Source organism: Rutidosis leptorrhynchoides, chromosome 1 (genome assembly GCF_046630445.1).
Source record: "Rutidosis leptorrhynchoides isolate AG116_Rl617_1_P2 chromosome 1, CSIRO_AGI_Rlap_v1, whole genome shotgun sequence".
Taxonomy (NCBI): Eukaryota; Viridiplantae; Streptophyta; class Magnoliopsida; order Asterales; family Asteraceae; genus Rutidosis; species Rutidosis leptorrhynchoides.
Genome location: NC_092333.1, coordinates 209,863,085 through 209,889,269, shown reverse-complemented (window position 1 = coordinate 209,889,269; position 26,185 = coordinate 209,863,085). Strand labels below are relative to the sequence as shown.

General features: G+C 36.0%; 3 protein-coding genes across 4 annotated transcripts; 1 reads left to right on the top strand and 2 right to left on the bottom strand.

Annotated features, from left to right (window-relative positions):
- The first annotated feature begins 6,824 nt into the window (after positions 1-6,824).
- On the top strand, positions 6,825-10,562 carry LOC139868078 (glucan endo-1,3-beta-glucosidase 4). Of its 2 annotated transcripts, XM_071856424.1 has the most exons (5): positions 6,825-6,959; positions 7,751-7,862; positions 8,542-9,789; positions 9,898-9,925; positions 10,200-10,562. In XM_071856424.1, the coding sequence occupies exons 2-5, from the start codon at positions 7,799-7,801 to the stop codon at positions 10,336-10,338; spliced, it is 1,479 nt and encodes a 492-aa protein (XP_071712525.1). In that variant the 5' UTR covers positions 6,825-6,959; positions 7,751-7,798; the 3' UTR covers positions 10,339-10,562. The 2 variants fall into 2 exon arrangements, with proteins under 2 accessions (XP_071712525.1, XP_071712520.1); XM_071856419.1 differs by lacking the exon at positions 6,825-6,959 and having other exon boundaries at positions 7,653-7,862.
- A 678-nt stretch (positions 10,563-11,240) lies between these two features.
- Positions 11,241-14,791, bottom strand: LOC139868071 (feruloyl CoA ortho-hydroxylase F6H1-3-like). Its single transcript, XM_071856411.1, has 2 exons — positions 14,249-14,791; positions 11,241-11,837 (listed from the first exon to the last, which is right to left on the bottom strand). Exons 1-2 carry the CDS (start codon positions 14,755-14,757, stop codon positions 11,264-11,266), a joined length of 1,083 nt encoding a protein of 360 aa, XP_071712512.1. The 5' UTR covers positions 14,758-14,791; the 3' UTR covers positions 11,241-11,263.
- Positions 14,792-23,050: 8,259 nt separating this feature from the next.
- LOC139894255 (uncharacterized) lies at positions 23,051-23,926 on the bottom strand. The gene has a single exon (XM_071877455.1). The coding sequence runs from the start codon at positions 23,924-23,926 to the stop codon at positions 23,051-23,053; it is 876 nt and encodes a 291-aa protein (XP_071733556.1).
- Positions 23,927-26,185: the final 2,259 nt, after the last annotated feature.

Below are 26,185 nucleotides of genomic sequence, written 5' to 3'. Positions count from 1 at the left end.
GACAAAATCTCAAAGTTTTAAGGGGACAAATTAAGAAATGCGAATTTTTAAAAACATAGGTCGATTGCAAGATCTCTGAAGCTTCTGGCCCGCTCCCCAATTTAGAGAAGGATTGTGCCAAAAATTAAAGTTTAATGTAGTTTTCAATATCTTGGTTTAGGTTCTTTTCATTTGTACTCAATCCTACTCTTTACTTTGTTGGAGATAGTTTAGTTTATTTTATTTATATAATATAGTATTATTTAATTACTTATATTTAATATTTATTTAAAAAAATCCCTGTGTCGTTGTTTAATTTATTTATTACTAGTGGAGGACCCGCGAATTCGCGGGGCTATATGAGTGTTTGTAAAGAAATAATGTTCATTTTAATATTTATGAAGATTTAGCAAATTTGAAACTACCTTCCCAGCATGCGACGGTCTAATTATACCAATAGGTTAGTTACTTTTGTGAATGTGAGAGTTACAATTCATACTGGAATCAGCGTACTGATTCGATTGTGTTGCTCCAGGAACAGGCAAATATTTGGTAAACTCCTATAACAGGTTTGTTCATACAGTAGCAAGGCACTTGTTCATATAGTAGGATCTCTAATTCAATCCCAATAACAGTTCCAGCTAGATCCATCCCAGGAAATTCTATTTTGCACCTTTTAATCTTTCGCATATTCTAGCGCGTAGAGTCTTTTGTACCTGCATACGCTTAGGTTGAGGAGTAGAGCTAGATTCCTCGTACTTAATTTGACTGTTAAACTGATTATTTTGGGAACCTGCAGTTGACATGTCATTGAAGTTTAAATACATGTTTCTTAGTGACTCAAATCTAAATATAAGACATACATAATATTAAATAGATGTGTAGCTTTAAGAATGGTAATGGGTTATATAATTAAGTTGGGCGATATTACGGTTCAAAAAAAATTATTGTAAATATCGTAAAGGTGTTGTCAAAATTTATAAAGGTGTTTAGTTCTGATTTATATATGATACTTTAAAAAGGTTAGAATACAAAATAATGTTTATAAAATCTAGGATTATTACCTCGAAGGTCAAAGTACGATGATCCTTGAATTTTTGTTTTTCATATGTGGTGAAATAAAGAATTATATAAATAAACAAAGTTAAGCCATTACTGGTTGTGTCTTGCCACATATACCAATTTAGGATATTTACACAATGATAGTCTTCCTTGTATTCGATAAATTTGTAACTTAATATGTTTACAGGCCCTATACATATCATTAGAGTATAATACTTACTATTTGTGATGTCAGTTAAAACTGAAACATAAGAAGTTAATCTCCCAACGGAGCTTAAAGGCTGTGAAGGACATTTTTGATTAGTTTTTGGACAACTTCCTGCAAAGTAAATATAAGAGGTGTGAAAATAAAGTATGATAACAAAATAAATGATGGTCTGCACAAAATCTTGTTATATGAATATCTACTATCTACTATTCTAATATATATATATATATATATATATATATATATATATATATATATATATATATATATATATATATATATATATATATATATATATATATATATATATATATATATATTTTGATAACAAAAGAAGTAATCAATCTTCTAATACAATGAATACATACCGCTATTGATACTGCTTTTATTAACTCCATTAAGAAATACAACCCAAATAATATCATGCAAGTATAGCCACAATTTTGGGACAAAATCATCAAACATTACTGTAATTCGTTGTACAAAATATCAAAGATTTTATAATTAACATGGACTGAATCCTATAACAGTGTTCCGAATTCATAAAAAGCTAAAATATAGGAATATAAATTATGGATGACTCAATTTAGATCAAATGACCATGTCTCATGTTCGGCTCTATTTTTCAGTAAACTACTATCCATTCACAAACTTCTTGGGGAGTGGCAAATGTTGTTTAAGTGATTCACCAACCAACTGTAGCCAAGAACACAACCCATTCACATACTTGATAAATAAATTACTAACTGATCAACATTAATTAATGACTATATCATTTTTTTTTATCTTACCTTAAGTATGAGAAGCGAAAATGGAGCAAAAAGAAGCAAAATCTTTTTCACTAAAACATCTACAAAAAAATAAAAAAATAAAAAAAACTTTAGTTTGTCCATCTTGATACCGATCGGCAGACCTCACATCAATTACAAATATGATGGCGATCGTTGGATGATGATTCCGGTCTTAAAAGCAATTAAGCAATGAAATACTAATTAAAATAAATCATTCATTGACATCGGGGGTAAACACTAATAAAAATCTTATTTTTTATTTTTTTTAGTATTTACTTTTATCTACCCGTTAACTAAAAAAACATTCTACTTTATCTATTAATCCATTTTACCATCAAGATTGCATGTTGAATTGCAATTGCAGTGTATGTACAACTGCAGCTACGTTGACCAAGTTTGACCCATAAAAATAAAAGCACTTTTGTCCCAAACCAACATGGTAGCAGCATCAGCAACCCAAATGATCGTAACAATACCAACTTTGACTCACAATATGATTATGGCAGTAACATTGACCAAGTATGACCCAATAGAACTCAATAACACCCTGCTGTTCTAAAAAAAAAAAAAAAAAAAAAAAAAAAAAAAAAACTGATTAACAACATTTATCTTACCTTAAGTATGAGAAGCGAAAATGGAGCAAAAAGAAGCAAAATCTTTTTCACTAAAACATCTGCAAAAAAAAAAAAAAAAAAAAAAAACTAAAACTTTAGTTAGTCCATCTTGATACCGATCGGCAGACCTCACATCAATTACAAATATGATGGCCATCGTTGGATGATGGTTCCGGTCTTAAAAGCAATTAAGCAATGAAATACTAATTAAAATAAATTATTCATTGACATCGGGGGTAAACACTAATAAAAATCGCATTTTTTATTTTTTTAGTATTTACTTTTATCTACCCGTTAACTAAAAAAAACATTCTATTTTATCTATTAATCCATTTTACCATCAAGATTGCATGTTGAATTGCAATTGCAGTGTATGTACAACTGCAGCTACGTTGACCAAGTTTGACCCATAAAAATAAAAGCACTGTTGTCCCAAACCAACATGGTAGCAGCATCAGCACCCCAAATGATCGTAACAATACCAACTTTGACTCACAATATGATTATGGCAGCAACAATATGATTATGGCAGCAACATTGACCAAGTATGACCCAATAGAACTCAATAACAGCCTGCTGTTCTAAAAACAAAAAACAAAAAAAACAACTGAATAACAGCATTTATCTTACCTTAAGTATGAGAAGCGAAAATGGAGCAAAAAGAAGCGAAATCTTTTTCACTAAAACATCTGCAAAAAAAAAAAAAAAAAAAAAAAAAAAAAAAAAAAAAAAAACTTTAGTTAGTCCATTTTTTGATACCGATCGGCAGACCTCACATCAATTACAAATATGATGGCCATCGTTGGATGATGGTTCCGGTCTTAAAAGCAATTAAGCAATGAAATACTAATTAAAATAAATTATTCATTGACATCGGAGGTAAACACTAATAAAAATCTTATTTTTTATTTTTTTTTAGTATTTACTTTTATCTACCCGTTAACTAAAAAAAACATTCTATTTTATCTATTAATCCATTTTACCATCAAGATTGCATGTTGAATTGCAATTGCAGTGTATGTACAACTGCAGCTACATTGACCAAGTTTGACCCATAAAAAATAATAGAACTTTTGTCCCAAACCAACATGGTAGCAGCATCAGCAACCCAAATGATCGTAACAATACCAACTTTGACTCACAATATGATTATGGCAGCAACATTGACCAAGTATGACCCAATAGAACTCAATAATAGCCTGCTGTTCTAAAAAAAAAAAAAAAAAAAAAAAAAAAACAAACTGAATAACAACATTTATCTTACCTTAAGTATGAGAAGCGAAAATGGAGCAAAAAGAAGCAAAATCTTTTTCACTAAAACATCTGTAAAAAAAAAAAAAACAACTTTAGTTAGTCCATCTTGATACCGATCGGCAGACCTCACATCAATTACAAATATGATGGCCATCGTTGGATGATGGTTCCGGTCTTAAAAGCAATTAAGTAATGAAATACTAATTAAAATAAATTATTCATTGACATCGGGGGTAAACATTAATAAAAATCGCATTTTTTTATTTTTTTTTAGTATTTACTTTTATCTACCCATTAACTAAAAAAAACAATCTATTTTATCTATTAATCCATTTTACCATCAAGATTGCATGTTGAATTGCAATTGCAGTGTATGTACAACTGCAGCTACGTTGACCAAGTTTGACCCATAAAAAATAAAAGCACTTTTGTCCCAAACCAACATGGTAGCAGCATCAGTAGGTACCGTGATTACCTCATATAAAACGAATGCTTTAGTGAAGAATGCATAAGCAACTGGTTCCAGCGCACAGTCATTGGCAAAGCCTGAAGAGAGTATGGTTTTAAAAACTTGAGAACTGTGATCTCATACACTATCATATGATATAAAAGAGATTATTAAAAAAAAAAGCTACGTTGCTTATGCCCAACATTGTTCATTTCAAATTACCAAAACCATTTATTTCCTGAAAAATCTTATGCACAGCCTACAAAAAAAATCCTCTTTTTACACATACAAAAATATCAGTTAGCCAATTGCTCAGCCTTCAAAAAATAAAGTTTCAATTTTTACACATAAATACATATATCAGTTAGCCAATTGCTCAGCTTTCAAAAAATAAAGTTCCGATTTTTACACATAAGTACAAATATCAGTTATAGAATGGACAGCTTTTTAGATTACATGATTCACGTCTTCCAGTTTCAAGTGTAAAAAGTACTGTATGTTTCTAGGAGGCCCCATAGAAATCTAAAATGTCAAAATAGGCCTACTAATTTCAGTGTCAAAAATTATCAAACCCTCAATTTTTCAACAATCAACTTTACTAACGGAAACACATAAAGGAAAATACTAATTGCTTGGCAAGAAATGTTAAAATCAACAATTGTACCTGCTGTTCATAAAGTCAGATTGCACTGCACATACCAGAATGTCTATAAAAGATGCAAGAGCTTCATCAACTTCATGAGTCATAAATTGATTCATATCTTATTTTGTACTTCTTTATCTACAGGCGGCGTTGTTCAAAGCTAATGAACCAGAATGCCAAACCAACACATCTTGAATCAAAACCCTTGTAAGTGAAACCTTCTACAGCTTTAGTTAACTTAAGCAAAACAACACAAGTATATTATCAATATTCAGCGAATCAAGCATCTAATTTCCATGACACAAATAAGATGGGACACAAAATCAGATTGTAATACAAAATTACCTGTGTAACACAATAAATCCTTCAATAAATCCTTCAGTACAGATGAAATCAGATTTGAACGTTTGATAAGAACTCATAATGGGTTCTATCATATTACGCCAGATTTTTCGATGAGTAGTGAATTAGGAAATTGTAAAACGAATAATCGGTGATTGTATAAATGAACAACGAACCCTAAAATTGTATACATAAACAACGACCCCTAAAATACTTTTTATCATAAACATTCATCCATGTACAATAGAACCCTAAAACATGTAAATCATACAAAAATAAAAAAAATAGAACAACTAACCTTTATTTTTCAAATAACGATGATGCTACAACGATCCATCAATAGAACCCTAAAACACCAAAATCATAACTTTGATTCTGAGATAAACATTAGTTAACAAAACTTTGATTCTGTGTTAGTCAATGATGAATTAACAATTACGATTATGCAATACCAGGGATGATGCTCAACAATCAAATTATAAGGTTTCATCAGTTGAGCATAAATCGGATATATAAAACCCTAAGAACGATAATACAAAAAAAATGTAAAACATAGACTCAATTTTACCTTAGCTTGCGTTTGTTTTAGGCGAAGGACGCTAAACAGAGCCCCACCATCGTTGCTCACCTCTTCACCATCGCCACCGCCGCGGTGAACTCCATGGTAGTAACGGAAGAGAAATTAATCGGAAGAAAACATATGTAATCGATGGAGCGGGTGGTGTTGGTGGTGGAACCGTCGATTGAAGATGAATTGATGAGTTGCTCGAATCTGACAGTGAATGGATCGATCCCTAATTTTAGGGCTAAACCCCGTACGTTTTTTAGTTTTGAAGGCTAATTTTGTCTGATTACCTCTTAATTCAAGGATTGTCACGTGATTAAGGGAGGGATTTTAAATGGATGGCTAGGATTAGAGGTGATTAAAAGATTGGATGGTTAGGATTTATTTTTAAGGGGATTTGTCACTCAATTATGTGTTTACTTTAATATATAGAGAGATTTTAAAATTAATGAACCTACATTTTATATATACTTTTATGACTATGAGTCTATGACTATGGCTATGACTATTGTATTGAGATGCCAATATTAGTAAAATATATTTATATTAGATTCTTATATGGATAGAAAAAGATTAGTAAAATATATTATTATCAATCACATATCACATAAAGAATAACAATACTTGTATAGTTGTATGTTTAGTGGCAATTTTTAAAATTTACAATGCATATTTTATAATATGAAATCTAATCATTTTTTAAGAGGTGGGGGTAATGGTCGTCTGATTTATTTGACAATTATTATTATTATTATTATTATTATTATTATTATTATTATTATTATTATTATTATTAAAAATAAAAAAGGGATGTTGTATAATGAGGTACAATAAAATTAAGAATGGACACTAGCTGTTTTGTACTATTCATCTTCTGAAAGCTTCCAACTTTTACTCTCTCGGTGGTCTCACTTGTTTGTAAATTTTAAATGTGACTTTGGATTCTTTCTTATATTTCATTCTACTTGTTCTTCATTTAGTAAAAGATCAGCTGATTAACAACTTGTACGGTACAACTTCATTGTGCGGTGCTATCTACAACTAAGTAGACAGGTACATCCCCTTTCTTTTGAAAGGATTTTGTTTGTGGGTTTGCTGAAATTTTGAATCCTGCTGTCTTTAGTCTTGCTGAAATCAATGTGGTGTTGTGTATATATAGAATTTAGCTCAAACAGGTGTTTCTTGAAATTTTGAATTTTGCTGTCTTTAATCTTTACTGAAATCAATGTGATTTTGTATGAATGTAGGTTTTAGCTCAACTGGGGGTATGTTTTGTGTTGTGGACTTTATTTGGGTTACCTCAAAGCTTCAATTTTGTCATCTATAATCTTTGCTGAAATCAGTATGATTTTGTATTAAAATAGATTCTTGCTCAATTGGGTTTTTAGTTTCTTGTAAATTGTATGTGGATGTGGAATGTGGGTTTCTTAAAATCTTGAATTTTGTTTGTAGTTAATGAAATATATGTGATTTAATGAATATAGGATTTAGCTTAATGGGTTCTTTAGTGTTTTGTGGAAGGGTTTCTTGAAATCTTGAGTTTTTTGTTCTAATGTGATTTGTATGAATGTAGATTTCAGCTCAGTTAATTGTTCTGTATGTGGTTTTTTATAAAAATCTTGAATTTTGGTGATGTCAATGTGATGTAGTGTGTATATAGATTTTAACTCAATTGGGTGTTCTGTGTTTTTGGGTTAAGGATTGACCTGATGTAGCTAAGTTGACTTTTAATCCCCAAGTTGTTTACTTTTTGGATGTTTGAGGAGTAATTTTTGTATTAACTACTCCGTATTTGCTAAAGGAAGTAAAATTAATGAATTTTGACGATTAATCTTGAATTCCAGGAGAAAAGGCTGTTGGTGAAGGTTGTGGTCAAACCATCTATCGATACGATGAGGCTTGAAATGTTTATCGGATATCTTCTACTTACATTTGCAAGTTTATCGATCGCATTAGGTAAGGTCGTATGTTCCATTATTCACTCACTTGCTAACTTTGACCTTCGAGGTCAACATTGTTACTTGAGATATTCAAAGTTAGTATAATGTTAATTACAACCACACAAATCCTACTTTATAATGTAAAACGAAATTACATGAGATAATTATAACTTCCTATAAGATTTAAGAGAAGTAAGTTGAATTGTGCGTCCTTTATGCTTTTCTACCTTTGGATTACTAAGTGGGGATAAATTCCTACACTTTAAAATTAAGATGCGATTTGATATGTATAATCGTCCTTGAAAATGATTCTACATATGATTCTCTAATTCTATTACCGAACTTTTGAAATTTGCATCTCAACAATCCTTGATAAACACAAGTCTAGGTGGCAAGATGGGTGGGTTGGGTAACCTGTGAAAATGGATTTGGGTTGAAACATGTCAACATTTCTTACCTAGTTTTTTTTTTTTTTTTTTTTTTTTTTTTTTTTTTTCAAATCTTTGAGTAGGAGAAATTACTCATTCGTATGCATAAAAATAGAATGTGGGCGACTTTCACTCCTCGTAACTACATGTTTCTTGTTTGACCCGTTTGAGATATAAACACAACCTAAATCAACCCATTCATAATTAAACGAATCGAACTTGTGACGTATAGATACAAATATGGTAATTCATATTCTTGAATTACAGGTGCATTTGTTGGAATAAACATCGGCACCGATCTTTCCAACCTACCATCACCCGAACAAGTGGTCGCAATCCTTAGATCCCATAAAATAACACACGTTCGTCTTTTCGATGCCGATAATCACTTACTAAGCGCACTTTCCGACACCGATATCGAAGTAATTGTTAGTGTAACAAACGAAGAAGTTTTAGGTATCGGACAATCACCCGCAACAGCCGCCACCTGGATCAATAAAAACATCGCGGCTTTCGTACCATCAACCAACATAACCGCCATTGCAGTCGGTAGTGAAGTTCTATCAACAATCCCGCACGCGGGCCCAGTTTTAGTTTCAGCAATGAACAATCTTCATAAAGCATTAGTTTCTTCAAACCTAAATTATAAAGTCAAAGTGTCAACCCCGTTTTCGATGGATCTTATCCCTAAACCGTTCCCGCCTTCGGATGCTACTTTCAACTCGACATGGAATTCTACTATTTACGGGATTCTTCAATTTTTAACACAAACGAATTCGTTTTTCATGCTGAACGCTTATCCGTATTACGGGTACGTACAAAGCAACGGTATTTTTCCGATCGAGTACGCGTTATTTCAACCGTTGAGTCCGGTCAAACAACTTGTTGACCCGAACACACTTTTTCATTACGATAGCATGTTTGATGCTATGGTGGACGCCGCGTATTATTCTATCGCGGCATATAACGTCTCGTTGATACCTATCGTTGTAACCGAAACCGGTTGGCCTTGGTCGGGTGGGGCCAACGAACGTGACGCTACCGTCGAAAACGCCGAAAAATTTAATAATAATTTGATCACACGGGTTTTGAACAACTCGGGCCCGCCTAGTCAACCGACGATCCCTATGAACTCTTACATTTACGAGCTGTTTAATGAAGACAAGAGACCGGGCCCAGTCTCGGAGAAGAGTTACGGTGTGTATTTTAGTAACGGGACGTCGGTTTATACATTTAGTTTAGATACATTAGGTGAAACAACAGGGAATGGTTCGGGTGGTTTTTGTGTTGCAAGAAAAGGTGCTGATGTCGGTAGCTTGCAAGATGGGCTGAATTGGGCTTGTGGGCCGGGTAAGGCGAATTGTAGTGCTATACAATCGGGTCAACCCTGTTATATGCCGGATACAGTTGAAAACCATGCTTCTTTTGCGTATAATGACTATTATCAAAGAATGAGTAGTGTTGGTGGAACTTGCGACTTTAGTGGTACAGCTGTAACAACCATGGTTGATCCGAGTACGTGCAATTTTTTTATTTTATTTTAATTTTTTTTTTAATGTATTACGTATACGTATGCTGAAAAAATGATTAATTGTGATTGGTGAGTGTTTCTTCCTTATGCAGGTTACGGGTCGTGCATATTTACAGGGAGGTAAGAACAAGAACCTTTATAACATTCTTTATCACAGCTTAAAACCTATTTCCTTAAGGGTTTTAACTCTGAAAATATAATATATGTATGACTGCCACGTCAGCAATTAATGAAGATGTCACTGGATACATACAATAACAATAAATGGAAATTTGAACTATGCAATGGAAACTTTTAGGATCTATACAATAGAGTTTTGGTGAAGTTTGATACATTTTCAGGCACTAAATCCTTTTTTTATTAGCATGTTAACATTAAACTGTTTTATGAGCAGTAAAAGTACAAATTCAAGCATCAGTGGAATGGTTCAACCGGCATTCGGACCAGAAGGCCCGCCAGGAAGCATATCACCTAGTCAGTTACCTTGCATATGGTCAATGATTTTAGCCATACTTGTATCATTGCTTTTGTAGATTCTTGGGCTGCTCGTATACATGATATTCGTGCGTATAGTCTTATGATATGTAATGCTGCAGAGTATTGGGAATATGATGAACTTCAACGGGAATTCTAGATTATATTTGTAGAAGGGTTGGTTTCTGATTGCCAAATTTTGGGCTATTTTGGTTCTTGTTAATTGATGTGGAAGTTTTTTGAGGCTCTATGTTAGAATTTTATAGTTATAAGCAAAAGTCATTTATGGGATAAGTAGACTTATTTTATCAGATATTTGCATTTTCAAATATTGGTCCCGTCTTTTTTTTTTTTCTTCCCTTTCATGAGAAATGTACTTTTTTGGATCATTTTTCGATGAAAGTCCGGTTTAAAAAAACAAAAAAACCAGTACGCCCCTCATCAGGGGCTATGTAACCAGTAGGCTACCTAACAGAAATTAAGTAGCTACCAACAATCCATCACAAAATGATGCACACTGGTTGCATCCTGATATCCTCACTAGAGGTTTCGGATTTAAACCTATCTTTCAACACATCTTGCTATGGATAAGGAAATGTTTAAAACTGGTAGTGAGACAACCCAGTTAGGCAGTATATATCTAACTAAAAATAATCACTTTCTCTGAATAGCCTGAACAGAGCAAACCTTCAGAGCAAACCTTCCGAACCTTCTTTGTTGACCCGTTTAAGCGGCTAACGTACTTATGTTAACAATTATTTCTTAAAGATAAGTGTTTGAGAATGTTTATCTATTGTGAAAACAAGAATTAAGTAAATAAAAACAAACAAACCCAAATACCACGTTAGTCATGTACAACTTTGACTTAGAGTGCAATACTTTCATAACATAAAAGCTTAAACAAGCTCGATTCTTCTTCATACATTACATGTGAAACACATTCTTATTCACTTAAAACACATAAAGGTCCATTTAACCCGAATATCAAACCTTTGCGAACTCAACGGTTGCCTTCCCATCATGCGCTTTCCTAAAAAAATGCTTAACATAGTCCGAGTAAAGAACCTGCTTATAGACCGGTTTCTCCCCGCTCTGAACCACTTCGGCAAAAGGTCCGATAACATCACTAGGTCTCGGGTTCACAAATATCGGGACCGAAATCCTGTCACTAGTTCCATTAGCACTTACTCGATGCTCAACGCTTTTGTACTTCCCGTTACTCATGATCTGTAATGCATCTCCAACGTTGATCACCAACGATCCGCTTACTGGTGGGACATGAATCCATTTCAGAGTATCAGTGTTTCGTACGTATAGGCCACCGATTTCGTCTTGGAGGAGTATTGTCAGTGTTGACACGTCAGAATGACGGCCCACACCGACAGTGAGCTCGGGGTTGGGACATTTGGGATAATAGTTAAGGTTGATTCGCTTTGAGCCCATTAGAACCGATTCTTTGGTGTCGTCGAGCTGTTTGATGTTTAGCCCCTTCATAAGTAATGTGAGCAGTTTCTTGACGACGAGTTGGGTACTCTTCATGTATTCTAATGCTTGATTCCTGTCAATAAACAGAATCAGGAAACTTTAATTAAGCTACGCTTAGTTGCAGAAAAGTGTGTCTTATTTTCCTGTAATTTTATTTTCTTCTAGTAAAATTTTCTACTGCATATTCACATGTTTATTGTGACGTGAAGTGGGTAAGGTGTGTTAGATGGTAGGTTAGTGGCTCAACCCGATTGTGGGCTTGGGTCCGTTAGGGTTCATAGGTATTATTAGGGTTTCATATGTACTATAAATATGCTACGAGTATTGAATAATAATCACGGGGAATTCATTGTCTAACATAGTAATCAGAGGTTAGGTCTGATCTCGAGACCTAGCCGGCCGCCTTGAACCGCTGTCTCTATGCCGCCTCTTCAATCACCAAACCCTAAACAGTCGTAGCAATCCAAAAAAAAAAAAAAATCCTGAAGCAAGAGTCGTTTTCTTTTTATTTTTTCTTCTTATCAATACGTGAATAGCTCCCACTTTCTGCCGCAATATCTATTTATCCGTCCCATACGTGTACACTCCTAGTAAACCCTTTTAATCCAAGAATGTCAAACATGCCATCAAACTTTTGTGTTTCACAAATTATTTTTTTTCTTACGCTTCGTATAAAAAAATCACCTTTATGTATATATTTGACTTTTTCACCCAAATGCACAAATAAGATTTGGTGTAGTTTGTTATCTTTTCTACTTGGTAATTTTTTTTTTCGCTTCTATTATTCTTAAGTTTAACTAATAATAATCGGCGTGGGAATGAGCCGCCTAACTTGACTAGGTTCCAAACCCCGAAAAAAAGAGGAAAATAAGGGGGAAAAAGGCTCTCTTTTGTAGCGTTGAAGATAATAGTTATCGTCGACAAAAGTTCTATGCCCAAGTCCTGCTCAATTCTTAGGTAAACCAAGCCACGGCGTAAAAAAGAAAAAAAAAACGCTACGGAAAAGGAATACGCAGTCAAGCAATATGAAACCACATCCGCGAATATCTGTCTATTTAGTGCATCAAACAAGAGAAAAAAAAAGAGTTATTTTTATTTGTTTATTTTGTACTTAGCGTTATCTTTCCAGTCCGAACTTTTGCGATTTCACCGTTCGAACTGCGGGGGAGTGTTAGATGGTAAGTTAGTGGCTCAACCCGATTGTGGGCTTGGGTCCGTTAGGGTTCATAGGTATTATTAGGGTTTCATATGTACTATAAATATGCTACGAGTATTGAATAATAATCATGGGGAAATTATTGTCTAATAAGGTGTACTTTTTGGAGCAAGACGATGACTGGACCATGGCAGGGAAATGAGAAAGTTGTAATGGGGGCTTTTGTAAGGGCATTTGTAGTTGATGTGGTAAAATTTGATTGGTATTTGAATGATAAAAATATTAAAAAGGTGGAGAGATAAATAACATTAACCAATCAGCACTTGACATGTCATGGTCATTCTCCCTCCTCTTGGCGCATTTGATTGACAAACGCCCCACAAACGCTATTTCTAGCGTTTGTGGGGCGTTTGTGGTGACACCTCATGAGCATTTGGGGGAGAATCGCCCCATTATCTATGGTCTTATGCAAGGTTGCAAAATACGTGAGACGGGATCGAGACGGTCGGGTCCTAAAAAGGTCGAGACGTTCGAGATGGGGTCGAGACTGACGTTGACCAAAGTTGACTTTTAAATATCTAAGTATATAAATGTATATATGTATACATATTTTAAAGCCAAAAACTTTAATTAATTAATTTGTACCAATAATCGCTATCATTGTTAATTTAATACAAAAAATTCAAACTATAATACGAAAAATTTGACCGATTTTAACGACTTTCTGGCTTTTCTGAATTTTAACCGACTTTGACCCGATTTTTTTCAACTTTGACCAGAATTTTGACCGTTGACTGTCATATTAGACAGGTTTTTTCGAGACGGGACGGGCTAGTCATCAAACCGTTGCAACGGCTCGAGACGGGGTGTTTTACAACAGTGGTCTTATCTAATAAATAAAGTGAGAATTTTTAATCTCTCTCTCTCAAAAAAGAATAAAGAAAAAAACACATATGAAGACGTTTCATGTGTTTCAGGCCCTTCATGATAAACTATGTGAGAAAAGCCTTCATTTTCGCAAATAAACACACTGTCAATGTGTTTTGTTTTATAGCACATGAAAACCATTTTTAGACAGAATGGTGGTTAGATTCAATGTATCTTCACAAAAGTCTCATGTTCAAACCTCATTACATTACAATATATTTTGAATTTTGAGGTGACTACTGACCTGAAAGGATCAGAAACAATCATGAAATAATCAGTCAGTTACGTACGTACTGATGAGTAAAAATACCCCTTCCGAGGTGGTAGTTCGACAAAAAAGGCATATTCATTTACCCGTTTTATAGTACATGTCTCCAAATAATCGAAGTAATATTAATTACCTGCAGACTGGAGGCCAGAGGGAAGCGGCCTCATCATCGGAGACATAAAAGAGGCTAAGATAATCCTTCCACTCGAGAGCTTTCTCGGCTCTCGGAGAGAAGCTGGTAGCAAAACGAACGTTATTAGTACCCGATTGCTCTTTAGAGTATTTCTGCTTTTCTTGAGGCAACATCTTAAAAAACTCATGTGTTGCATCCTTAACGTCTTCAAGAACACGAATCGGCACTCCATGGTTCACAATCTGAAAAAATCCCCATTTTTGTGCTGCATCACATATTGACTTGGCTACATTTGCGTCATTCCAATTAGACATATCGATAATTGGGATGGAATCGTTCTGCAATTCTTCAACGTTCGTATCAAACCTTTCTTGTGGAGGCTGAATGTATTGGTGTGGTAAGGTTTTGAGTCCTAATTCGGCTAGCCCTTTCACTCCATTACCTTTGTTCACCACGAAATCGAGAATGTTGAGTGATGTTGAGTCGATGCTCGAGATCGATGGAGCCATGGTCAAGTTTGGTTAAAGTGTTTAAGTAGAAATGTAAAATGGTTAATGTGGCTTATGTTGTGTTCATGTAGTGTGCTTGCTATATATACAGGATTAAAAAAAAGTTTGCCAACTTTATTCAGATAATATTGCATTAGTCATGCCTTATGAATTCGCAAATGCATGGCCAAACACGTTGCGGTTGGTTTGTAAGGAGACAATATTATACTTATTATTATTATTATTATTATTTTTGAAAAGCAGTACGTTCATATAGTATAAACTCAAGTATCAGTACATATGGGGCGCACTTAGTCACCCCATTCTCAAGATTACAATGCTAAGCTGCTAAGTTATAATTGTTAGAAATAAAAAGACAGCAATATTAACTTTTACAAAAAGGGAAACATACCTTTATTTTTTCCATGATATTGTCATATAGCCGTTAGGCTATTCTCTGTATAAGTTCAGCTTTCATCTTCCAAATGTAAAAAACTCAATTAAGTGAAAATATTCAATACTCAAGCAAAATACAATTACAATTCTTATTTTAACATGGCATCAGAGCTTGTGTTGATGATCTAAATCATTCAATCACAGCAATTTAAATCATTTGCCTATTTTTTTTCGTTTGAGTGGTTATCATGGCAGAACATGACAGCCAAACTCAACTCATTACAGAATTAACTAGCCAATTGGCTAGAATTCTCCAAACCAACAATGAAAATCAATCACAAAGGCATCCTGATTCTTTAAAAATCAGTGTTACCCTTAACAACTCAAATTATTCATTATGGTCTCGTATGATCAAGGTTGCCATCGGAGGTAAATCCGAGGCCCTCCTCAATCATTTAACCGAAGATCCACCATCAACCAACAACCAGAAGTGGAACCAGGAAGACTTGGTGGTATTTTCATGGATCATTCAAAATATAGAGCCACAAATTGCAAGCAATCTGACCCAGTTCCCTACAGCAAAAACCTTATGGAATGCCCTCATTACAACCTACAGTTCTGGTAAAGACAAACTCCAAACCTTTGATTTACATGTTAAAGCTAATAATATCAGGCAAGATGGTAAATCAACCGAAGAACTGTGGTTGAAATTGCAAGGAATCTGGGGTGAAATCGACACAAGGGATCCAAATCCCATGGAACATCCGAATGATATTGTCAAATATAACAACATCAGGTCAGAACAAAAACTTTTCCAGTTTTTAAATTCTTTAGATCATAAACATGACAATATCAAACGTGAGTTATTAAGAACCGATCCATTACCCACTGTCGAAGGAGCTTATGCTGCAATTCGAAAAGAAAATGCACACCAATTTATATTTAATAATAAAACGGATGCCTTTACCCAATCTGGCATAGCCACTGGTCTGGTAGCACCGGCATCAAAATCCAATGATTTCGACGGCCATGGTTTGCTATCAAGAAATCAACAGCGCCGGTCAGACTCCACGTCATCATCCCGAGATAAAGACAACCTTGAATGTACAAAGTGTGGTATGAAACGACATACCAGAGAACAATGCTTCAAGGTTATTGGATACCCCGATTGGTGGGCTGATAAACACAGAAAGGGAAAAGCCTCGATGGTAACGACGGCCACAACCAAGGGAAAACAGGAGGATAACGAAACCTGCACCACCACTCAAGGTGGTTTCGGTTTATTCACAGCCGAGCCACCATCATCATCATCATCATCCGGTGAAGGTAACAGGGGATTGGGATTAGGGATTAAATCCCCAAAAATCATACCCGACAAATTGAATAAAGTGGGTGGGGATAAATATGTCGATGAGTATGATGGGTTAGGAGTGTCGGTCACCAACTCAACACCCACCACCGAATTTAATTCCCCAAATTGTTTTATTGACACAAATAGTCCCTGTAATAATATAGTTGGTAATAAACAAATAAAACCTTTTTTCAATAAAACTAAAGATTTTTAAAATTAAAAATAACGTTTCGTCAATTAATATTGTTTCAAATAAAACAAAAAGTAATGAGTGGATTATCGATTGTGGTGCCACCGATACTATGACTTTTAATAAAAATGATATTATTATAAATACGAAACCAAACAAAACTAAAATTAAAACCGCTAATGGCGGTATTATACAAGTCAAGGGCGGGGGAACAGTTGAAATCTCACCAAATTTAAAATTAAAAAACTGCCTTTATGTTCCCGATCTCTCCCATAAATTACTGTCTGTTAGTCACGTGACAAAAGAACTTAATTGTACCGTCTTATTACACCCTACATTCTGTATCTTACAGGACATCAGAACGGGGGAGATAGTTGGGCGTGGTACTGAACGGGATGGTCTATACTATGTGGATGAGGTCACTCAAGATTGTAGGATCATGCTAGCTCACGGGACTCCCGACAGACAAGCATGGTTGTGGCATAGACGTCTTGGTCATCCGTCTGCTGGATATTTACGCATTTTATTTCCTAATTTATTTTCTTCAAATAAAAGTATTGAGTGTGAAACTTGTATTTTGGCCAAAAGCCATCAAAACTCGTTTAAAACTAGTAATACAAAGACCGAACGTCCTTTTGCTTTAGTTCACTCCGATGTATGGGGACCCGCAAGGGTTAATGGGGGACACAATTTTCGATATTTTCTTTTATTTATTGATGATTGTACTCGTATGACTTGGACATATTTTTTAACTAACAAATCCGAAGTATTTGATAAATTTACTATTTTTTCAAACATGATTCAAACACAATTCCAAAGTAAAATACAAGTTTTAAGATCCGATAATGGTGGTGAATTTGTCAACAGTCAAATGCAACTCTTTTGTGAAGAAAGGGGTATTATTCATCAAACCACGTGTCCACACACACCTCAACAAAATGGGGTGGCTGAAAGAAAAAATCGTATTTTACTAGAAATAACCCGTGCTTTAATGATTGAATCTAATGTTCCAAGATCTTTTTGGCCTGAAGCTCTTGCCACTGCAACTTATCTTGTAAATAGACTCCCAACTAGAGCTTTAGAACTTAAGAACCCTCTTGAGGCCTTGACTAAATTTTATAAACCGCCATCTAATCTCACCCTAAGACCTCGAATATTTGGGTGCACGGTGTTTGTTCACATTCCTAAAATCGAACGAACCAAATTAGATGCGTGTGCTGAAAAATGTGTTTTTGTGGGATACGGGGTAAATCAAAAGGGGTATAGATGCTATAGTCCAAAAAGGAAACACATGTACACTACAATGAATTGTGATTTTTTGGAAACTGAATACTTCTATACCCAACACACAAGTCAGGGGGAGACAGACTTTGGTGACGCTGTGAGTTGGCTAGATATTCCATCATCTGAAGAAGTGACTCATCATACCACTCCACAAAGTCCTCCTCCAATCAGTACTACGGTTAATGATCTTCCCGACCATACAGAGGTAAATACCGAATCTCCTGATATTACTAATCATGAAAATTTAGAGGAGATTTTACAGGAAAATAGCGATCAAGTATATCCTGAAAATGAAACACAACAACAAGAACCGGAACGATATGTTCTTCCTCCAAGAATCAACCGAGGAATTCCTCCCAGGAGATACTCTCCTGAGAGAACTGTATCAAAATCAAGATATCCAATGGCAAATATTGCTAGAGGAAATCTATCAAAAGAAGCAACAAAGTTCACTTCCGCATTATACTCTGAAGAAATTCCAACAACGGTTGAACAAGCTCTAAAATCAACACACTGGAGGAAAGCAATGGAAGATGAAATGGAGGCTCTCAAGGTAAATAATACTTGGAAAAAATGTGTTCTTCCAGAATCAAAGAAACCAGTAGGATGTAGATGGGTATTCACAATCAAACACAAAGCCGATGGATCTGTCGAAAGATATAAAGCACGGCTTGTTGCCAAAGGGTACACTCAAACCTATGGCGTTGATTACTCAGAAACTTTCTCACCGGTTGCAAAAATTGATACTATTAGAATTCTTTTCTCCGTTGCCGCAAACAAAGACTGGCCACTTCACCAATTTGATGTTAAAAATGCTTTCCTACATGGAGAACTCAAAGAAGAAGTCTATATGGAAGGTCCTCCCGGTTTCACATCAGAATTCAAAGAAAGGGAAGTTTGTCATCTTAAAAAATCTCTTTATGGTTTAAAACAATCCCCTCGGGCTTGGTTTGGGCGTTTTACTATTGCTATGAAAAATTACGGTTTTAAACAAAGTAATTCCGACCATACTTTATTTTTAAAAAAAAGAGGAAACCTTATCACGTGTCTCATTATTTATGTTGACGACATGATTATCACAGGAAATGATCAAGAGGAAATTACAAACTTAAAAGCTAACCTTTTTAAAGAATTTGAAATGAAAGATCTCGGAGGTCTTAAATACTTTCTGGGAATCGAAGTTTTACGTTCAAAAAGGGGAATTTTTATATGTCAAAAGAAATATATACTTGATCTTCTTGCAGAAACAGGAATGGTCGACTGCAAACCCGCGGATACTCCTATGATTCCAAACCTCAGGTTATATATAGAGGATGATGCCAAAGCAGCAGATCGAATTCAATACCAAAGGATCGTGGGAAAACTTATCTACCTAGCTCACACTCGTCCAGATATATCACATGCTGTTGGAGTTGTTAGTCAATTCATGCATCAACCACAACAACACCATATGGATGCAGTATGGAGGATTATCAAATATCTAAAAGGCACTGCAGAAGATGGAGTCCTGTTCGAGAAAAACAATCATCTAGAAGCACAAATATTCACCGATGCGGGTTACGGAGGAGAAAAGGGAGATAGAAAATCAACATCCGGATACTTTGCCTTTGTTGGAGGGAATTTGGTTACTTGGAGAAGCAAGAAACAAAAGGTTGTTGCCCTGTCTAGTGCTGAAGCTGAATTTCGGGGAATTTCACGAGGTGTAACCGAGGCTTTATGGATCAAGAAACTTTTGACGGAAATTGGTTTTCCTCCTAATACCTCGATCAAGATCATGTGTGACAACGAAGCGGCAATTGCAATTTCAGAAAATCCAGTTCAACACGATCGAACCAAACATATAGAAATTGACAGACACTTCATTAAAGAAAAATTAGAAGCCGAAATCATATCTTTACCTCACGTCCGATCAGAAGACCAACTAGCAGATATCTTAACCAAGTCCGTCAACGGAAGACTTTTCAAAGGAATACTCTCCAAGTTGAACATCGGAAACCCCACTATTCAACTTGCAGGGGAGTGTTAGAAATAAAAAGACAGCAATATTAACTTTTACAAAAAGGGAAACATACCTTTATTTTTTCCATGATATTGTCATATAGCCGTTAGGCTATTCTCTGTATAAGTTCAGCTTTCATCTTCCAAATGTAAAAAACTCAATTAAGTGAAAATATTCAATACTCAAGCAAAATACAATTACAATTCTTATTTTAACAATAATCCTAACCTCACGTGTTAACTAACAAGGCGTTGCGCTAACATAATTATACAATAATACTCTTAGGATTATGAAGCCACTCATGCCACTCAATCTTTTTTGCTTTACATCTTTTCGAAATCCATTCAAACGCTTTCACTTGTATTTCACATAGAGCAACCGAAGGTGTCCAACATTTGTTGTTGTAGACCATTTGATTCCGATTCCACCATATGAGGTACCCGCAATTCCAAATCAAAGCTTGCCACACCATACTACCAACTTCCGACATCGCAATACTTGAAGAAGCCGTGAACATCTCGTTGATACTTAGAGCCGAAGCCATATTCAAACCGCACCAATCAAACACTTTAGACCAAACATCAAACGCATGCTTACAAAATAAGATGGCGTGATCAACCGATTCCACATCGTCGTCACAAAGAGGGCAACGGACGGTGTGCAAGTCGATTCCACGCTTATCCAATTCTATAAGTGAAGGGATTCTTTTTTTCCTCGTACGCCAAACAAAGACTTCCACTTTTTTTGGAACAAATTTATTTCGAAGTGTATCCGCAAAATTCGACCCGACACATAAAAGTTTAGCATCAAGCAGACGTGATAATTCTTTTGTAGTGAAATTACCATTCCCGCCTAGATTCCAAACCCATGAGTCCGGTTTATCGCTTAATCTTGTATCCGCAACCAAACCACATAGTTCCTGAAGCTGTCCACCCACTCGACCTGTTGGAACACGAAGCCATTCCCACCGTCTGCATCCATTCATGTCAATTCTGTCCTTAACCGCCGCATTATGGTCACGCTCAAGTCTGAAAAGTCTTCCAAACCTGTTTTTGAGGGTGGTCAAGCCCACCCAAACGTCAGTCCAGAATTTTGTTGAGCATCCATTCCCAATTAATTTGCTGAAGGAGTACTTGAACGAAACACCGAAGGAGTCAATGAGATCACCTGCTTTAATAATATTCGTCCAAGTAGAGTTACAAGTGATAAGTGAATGTTTTCGGTCCAAATCAAACCCACCCGAGGGACCATAAATACTCGAAATAACTTTGACCCACAAAGTGGTGGGTTCGGTTAGAAACCTCCACCACCATTTGCCGATCAAAGCCAAATTCTTGCTTTTTAAGGAGCTCAAGTTTAACCCACCCTCCTCGTAAGGTAAAAGTACCTCCTCCCATTTGACCCAAGAAATTTTTTAGTCGTTCCCCGTCCCGCCCCAAAAAAAATTACATCTCACACTCTCAAGATTTTTGATCACACATGACGGGGCACGGAAGAGTGAGAAGAAGTACAGCGGAAGACTATTAAGCACCGATTTAACAAGAGTTAGGCGTCCACCAATCGACATCGAACGTGCTTTCCAATCTGAGAGCCTTTTAGTGAATTTTTCAATAATCGGTTCCCAACTACAAAATTTATTCATTTTAGCCCCGATAGGTAACCCAAGATAGACAAATGGTAATGTATCAAAATCACATCCAAATTGTTTTGCCATGGTCTCGACATCACAGTTATTAACACCCAATCCGTATAATTTACTCTTTTTATAATTGACCTTAAGGCCCGAGGTTAGCTCAAAACATTTGAGGAGTTTCATCAAGTTCCTAAAATTTTGTGGGCTCCACTCTCCAAAGTAGATTGTGTCGTCTGCGTATTGAAGATGTGAGACACAAATTTTATCACTACCAATTTCACAACCGACAAAAAGATTCGAGCTAACCGCGGCTTTAGTGAGCGCGTTAAGACCTTCGGCCGCGAGAATAAAAAGAAAAGGAGATAGTGGATCTCCTTGACGCACACCTCTTTCCAACCTAAACTCATTAGTTGGAGAACCATTAACAAGAACCGAAATAGAGGCCGATTTAAGACAAGAAAGAATCCAATGACGCCACCGAACACCAAAACCCATAAATTCCATCACCTCTAGAAGAAATTCTCAACTCAAACAATCGAACGCTTTCTCGAAGTCCACCGTGAAGATGAGGCTTTTCGAACGTGTTCTTTTTAAATAATCCAACGTTTCGTTTGCAATTAAGGCGAAGTATAAAATATTCCTACCGTTTAAAAAAGTGCTTTGTTCATGACCCACGAGTTTTGGAACAACTTTACGAAGGCGGTTTGAGAGCAATTTAGTGACGATTTTATAGTAACTCCTAATCAAGCTAATCGGTCGGTAATCGTTTAGTGAGATTGGATCCGTCTTCTTGGGAACAAGAGTAATAAATGATGTGTTACAACCCTTGGAAAATTCCCCCTTTTTCCAAAAAGAGTTGATTGCACTCAAGAGATCATTTTTGATTAAGTCCCAATATCTTTTGTAGAAATTAAGATTGAATCCATCGGGACCCGGAGCCTTTGAACCCCCGCATTCCTTAATTGCTTCCCAAATTTCACTTTCACCAAACTTTCCTCTAACCCAGCAGCTTCCAAGGCCGAGAGATGGCCCACCGACGGCCCAGCAGGGTCCATTGATCACAGCAGGCCCTGATTCGCTGAACCAGTCCATAACTCGTGGTCTGTTACTGTTTTTGACACCAAAAATGCCTTGGAAATGACGCATGATATGATCTTTGACCTCATTCGGATTATCATTCCATATATCGTTAATATTAAGGCCTCAAATATTGCATTTTGTATGTTTTCTTTTGATCGTGGAATGAAAGAACCTTGAATTTTCGTCCCCCTCAATGATCCAACGGTTCCTAGCTTTTTGCTTCAACATGTTTAGCTTCGTGTTTTCTTTCTCTGACCAATTTTTCCTAGTCTCTAACCACAATTTCCTCTCATTATCATCTAGCGGATGTGATTCGGCCTTATGTTCCCATTCCATGACCTTCTCCTTAAGGTTGTTGATCTCGTTATCAAGATTACCAAATTATTTATAACTCCATTCCTTGAGTGCGAATTTCACGTTTTTCAATTTATCTCGGAAAATACAATCAAGACGACTACTAGTAACCGGCTTACCCCACGCACTTTGAATGATGGTGTCAACCCCATCCTTTTGAAACCACACATTGAACACTTTAAACGGCTTTGGACCGTAGTCAACAATTTTATCTCTCAAGATTAGAGGGCAATGATCCGAAATTCTTCGATCTAGTGGAGCCACCGAGAGGTCTATCCAAAGATCAAGGAATAAATTGGATACGAGAAACCTATCAAGCTTACTAAACTTAACCCCGTCGTCACTAATTCTTGTAAACCTCCTACCGTTGATTGGGATCTCAATTAGCTTGTTTCGATTTATTAAATCATTGAATTTAGAAGCCCTCCGTCTATTAAACTCGCAATTCTTTCTATCCGACTCAATCCTAACCTCATTAAAATCACCACATAGCACCCATACCGACTCAATTCCCAACAAAATACTATCTAAGGATCTCCACATTATTTTTTTACTTGCATCGTCATGAGGCCCATAAATGTTGACAATAATTGATTCTTTTCCGGACCCGACCCAATTACCACGTACTGCTAGAAAATAATCACAACACATAGTGCTTGAGGCTCCAAAAGATTTCGTATCCCAAATTAATAACATCCCACCCGAGTATCCAACCGCTTCTCTTTGTATGTACCCAAAATCGCTACTCCCCCAAAGTAATCCAACCCACTGATCACTTAAGGGTTTACATCTAGTTTCTTGAAGTGCCAAAAAATCCGGTTTCTCATTAAAGCACAAGCTCTTTACCCACCCGAATTTCCCCTTTACCCCAAACCCACGCACGTTTAATGTAATTATCTTCATAAGGAAAGATTAACAAACGAAAAGGGGAGGATGGCACTTACTTGGGGTTGAAGGTATTTCACCTTAACCCAATTTGATGGCCGAAATCCCTGATTTCTTCCTCACTGATAGAATGTAGATGAGATTCAGAGTATTTACTGGATCTTCTAGGTCTAGCCTTCGCCTTGGAACCACACGATTTACACTTATGTGTATCATCAAGGTTAATACCCCTTCTGGCCATATCTTTCATTCTTTTTATTCTAGAAGAAGCTCTATGGTTACCAATAGCATTCCAGTAGCAATTATTACAGAATGAAATCTCAGATCCATTTTTCGAGTTGGAAGTCGCATCTGACTTGCGACTAGAGGTTGTTCGTGAATGTCGCCTGGTAGAGGGGTTGGGAACGTTTAGACTTGGGCAATTAGCATTGTTCACATGGCACTTGTTGTCTGGCTCAACTTGGTTAACATTAGGCCCAATTTTATTCAAGTCAGGCCCAATGCTGCTATCGTTCTCAAGTCCATCTCTAGGAAAAGTCTCAGGCCCAATTTCGCTGGGATCAATTGGGTTATTGATTGGCCCATCACCACTTTGTACCGAAACAGGGACATTATTGATCTCTTCACACTAGGGTGGCCCACCTTCATAATCATTGCACTCTTCCTTAGAAGCAGTATCGTCCGTTACATCCTTCATGGGACTAGGGTTTGCAATATTGCAACATCTCGTTTCTTCCACCACGTCATCAATGATGTTATTCACAACAGGTTTAATTATTTCCCATGCATCCTGACTGTAGATCTTCTACCGGAGAGTTAACCACCGGTGAGTTGAAAGTCACCGGAATATCTTCATGACCATCGTTAAAGTCATAAAACCCATCATCTTCATCTTCATCATTGGAATTAGACCCATTATCATCATCATCATCATCCCCATCTGGACCCCCGGATGATTTCTCATCACCTGATAAATCTTCATGACTAAAAGCACATTCATCAGAATCAACAACGTCCGAACTAAAGTATGATTCCTCATCAACATCCAACGAATAATCAAAGCTTGACCAATCTTTCCTTTCCTCCTTAACAGTAATGAAATAATCCTTTGAACGATACACCAATTTGAGATTACATTTAACCTTGTCTGGAGTATTAAGTTTGACATAAACTCTCCCATGATTGAGAGTTTGGTGGCCTTCAAAAGAACAATTATCTAACTCGTATGGAGACCCCCATAGGTTAGCGATAGCCATGAAAGTGTCATCCCTCCAGCAATGTATGGGCACGCCGGTGATCCTTAACCAAACCATTCTGCCCTCTGGCCAAAGATCATCATCCCATAATTGGATCTTGTGTATCCACTTCTTAAGAGGGTGGTTAGATTCGTGAACCACCATAGAAGCTGTAGCAGCATCTTTGAGGATGATTAATGTACTAAGCCCCCCCCCCCCCCCCCCCCCCAAATTTTAATTTGAATATCCCCATATCCTTCTTCAAAACAGATACTTTTGAGATTTTTGAGAATTTTAAGGGTTTTCGCTTCACACATAATTGCTCGATTCAGTTGGTTGTTGTTGTTGTTTTCATCCTTAATCAGCACAATCTTATCCATTTCCAGAACACTAGATTTCGGAACAAAGTTTGAATTTCTTCCATTAAACTCACCTTCTTCACGCATTTTTTTAGAGTTTAGGGTGGATCTGAGGTCTTCTTTGTTGTTATTGATTTTTGACCTTAAATCTTCCTGCCTGTTGTTCAACACTTCATTAAACCGACGACCATCCTGAAACCTGCTTCCAACTGGAAACACGCGTGGTTGTTGTCTATTTGCCATGTTAGGTTTAGGGTTGTGTATTCCACCAGGTTTGGGGCCCCTTGTCGTAGCCTTAAAGATCTTAATAGTTTCTTCGCCAATCTTAATGTTCTCTAAGGATTTCAGCAATCTGTCCCCGTCAGCAACATCAACAAATCTGATAAATGCGTAACGATGTCCATTACGAAGAGGTTTGGTTGGGATGAATGGTTTGGTTATTATAATTATTATAATAATTATAATACTTATTATTATTATTAAATTATTATTGTTATTATTATAATTATTATATCTATCTATACATCTATATTTATACATTTATACATCTATCTATATATCTATACATCTATACATAAATCGCATCTCTTTAATCCTACATGTCAATTTCTCATTAATCTGAATTAAATAAATCCTACGTGTCATTCTATTAATCAATCCCAAATACAGAATCCTACGTGTCA

Coding starts and splice junctions, on each gene's coding strand:
- LOC139868078 (XM_071856424.1), top strand. CDS start 7,799: ATGAGGCTTGAAATGTTTATCGGATATCTTCTACTTACATTTGCAAGT. Junction 9,790..9,897: donor AACAACCATGGTTGATCCGA/GTACGTGCAATT, acceptor TTCCTTATGCAG/GTTACGGGTCGTGCATATTT. Junction 9,926..10,199: donor TCGTGCATATTTACAGGGAG/GTAAGAACAAGA, acceptor TTTTATGAGCAG/TAAAAGTACAAATTCAAGCA.
- LOC139868071 (XM_071856411.1), bottom strand. CDS start 14,757: ATGGCTCCATCGATCTCGAGCATCGACTCAACATCACTCAACATTCTC. Junction 11,838..14,248: donor CTCTGGCCTCCAGTCTGCAG/GTAATTAATATT, acceptor GTTTATTGACAG/GAATCAAGCATTAGAATACA.
- LOC139894255 (XM_071877455.1), bottom strand. CDS start 23,926: ATGAAGATAATTACATTAAACGTGCGTGGGTTTGGGGTAAAGGGGAAA.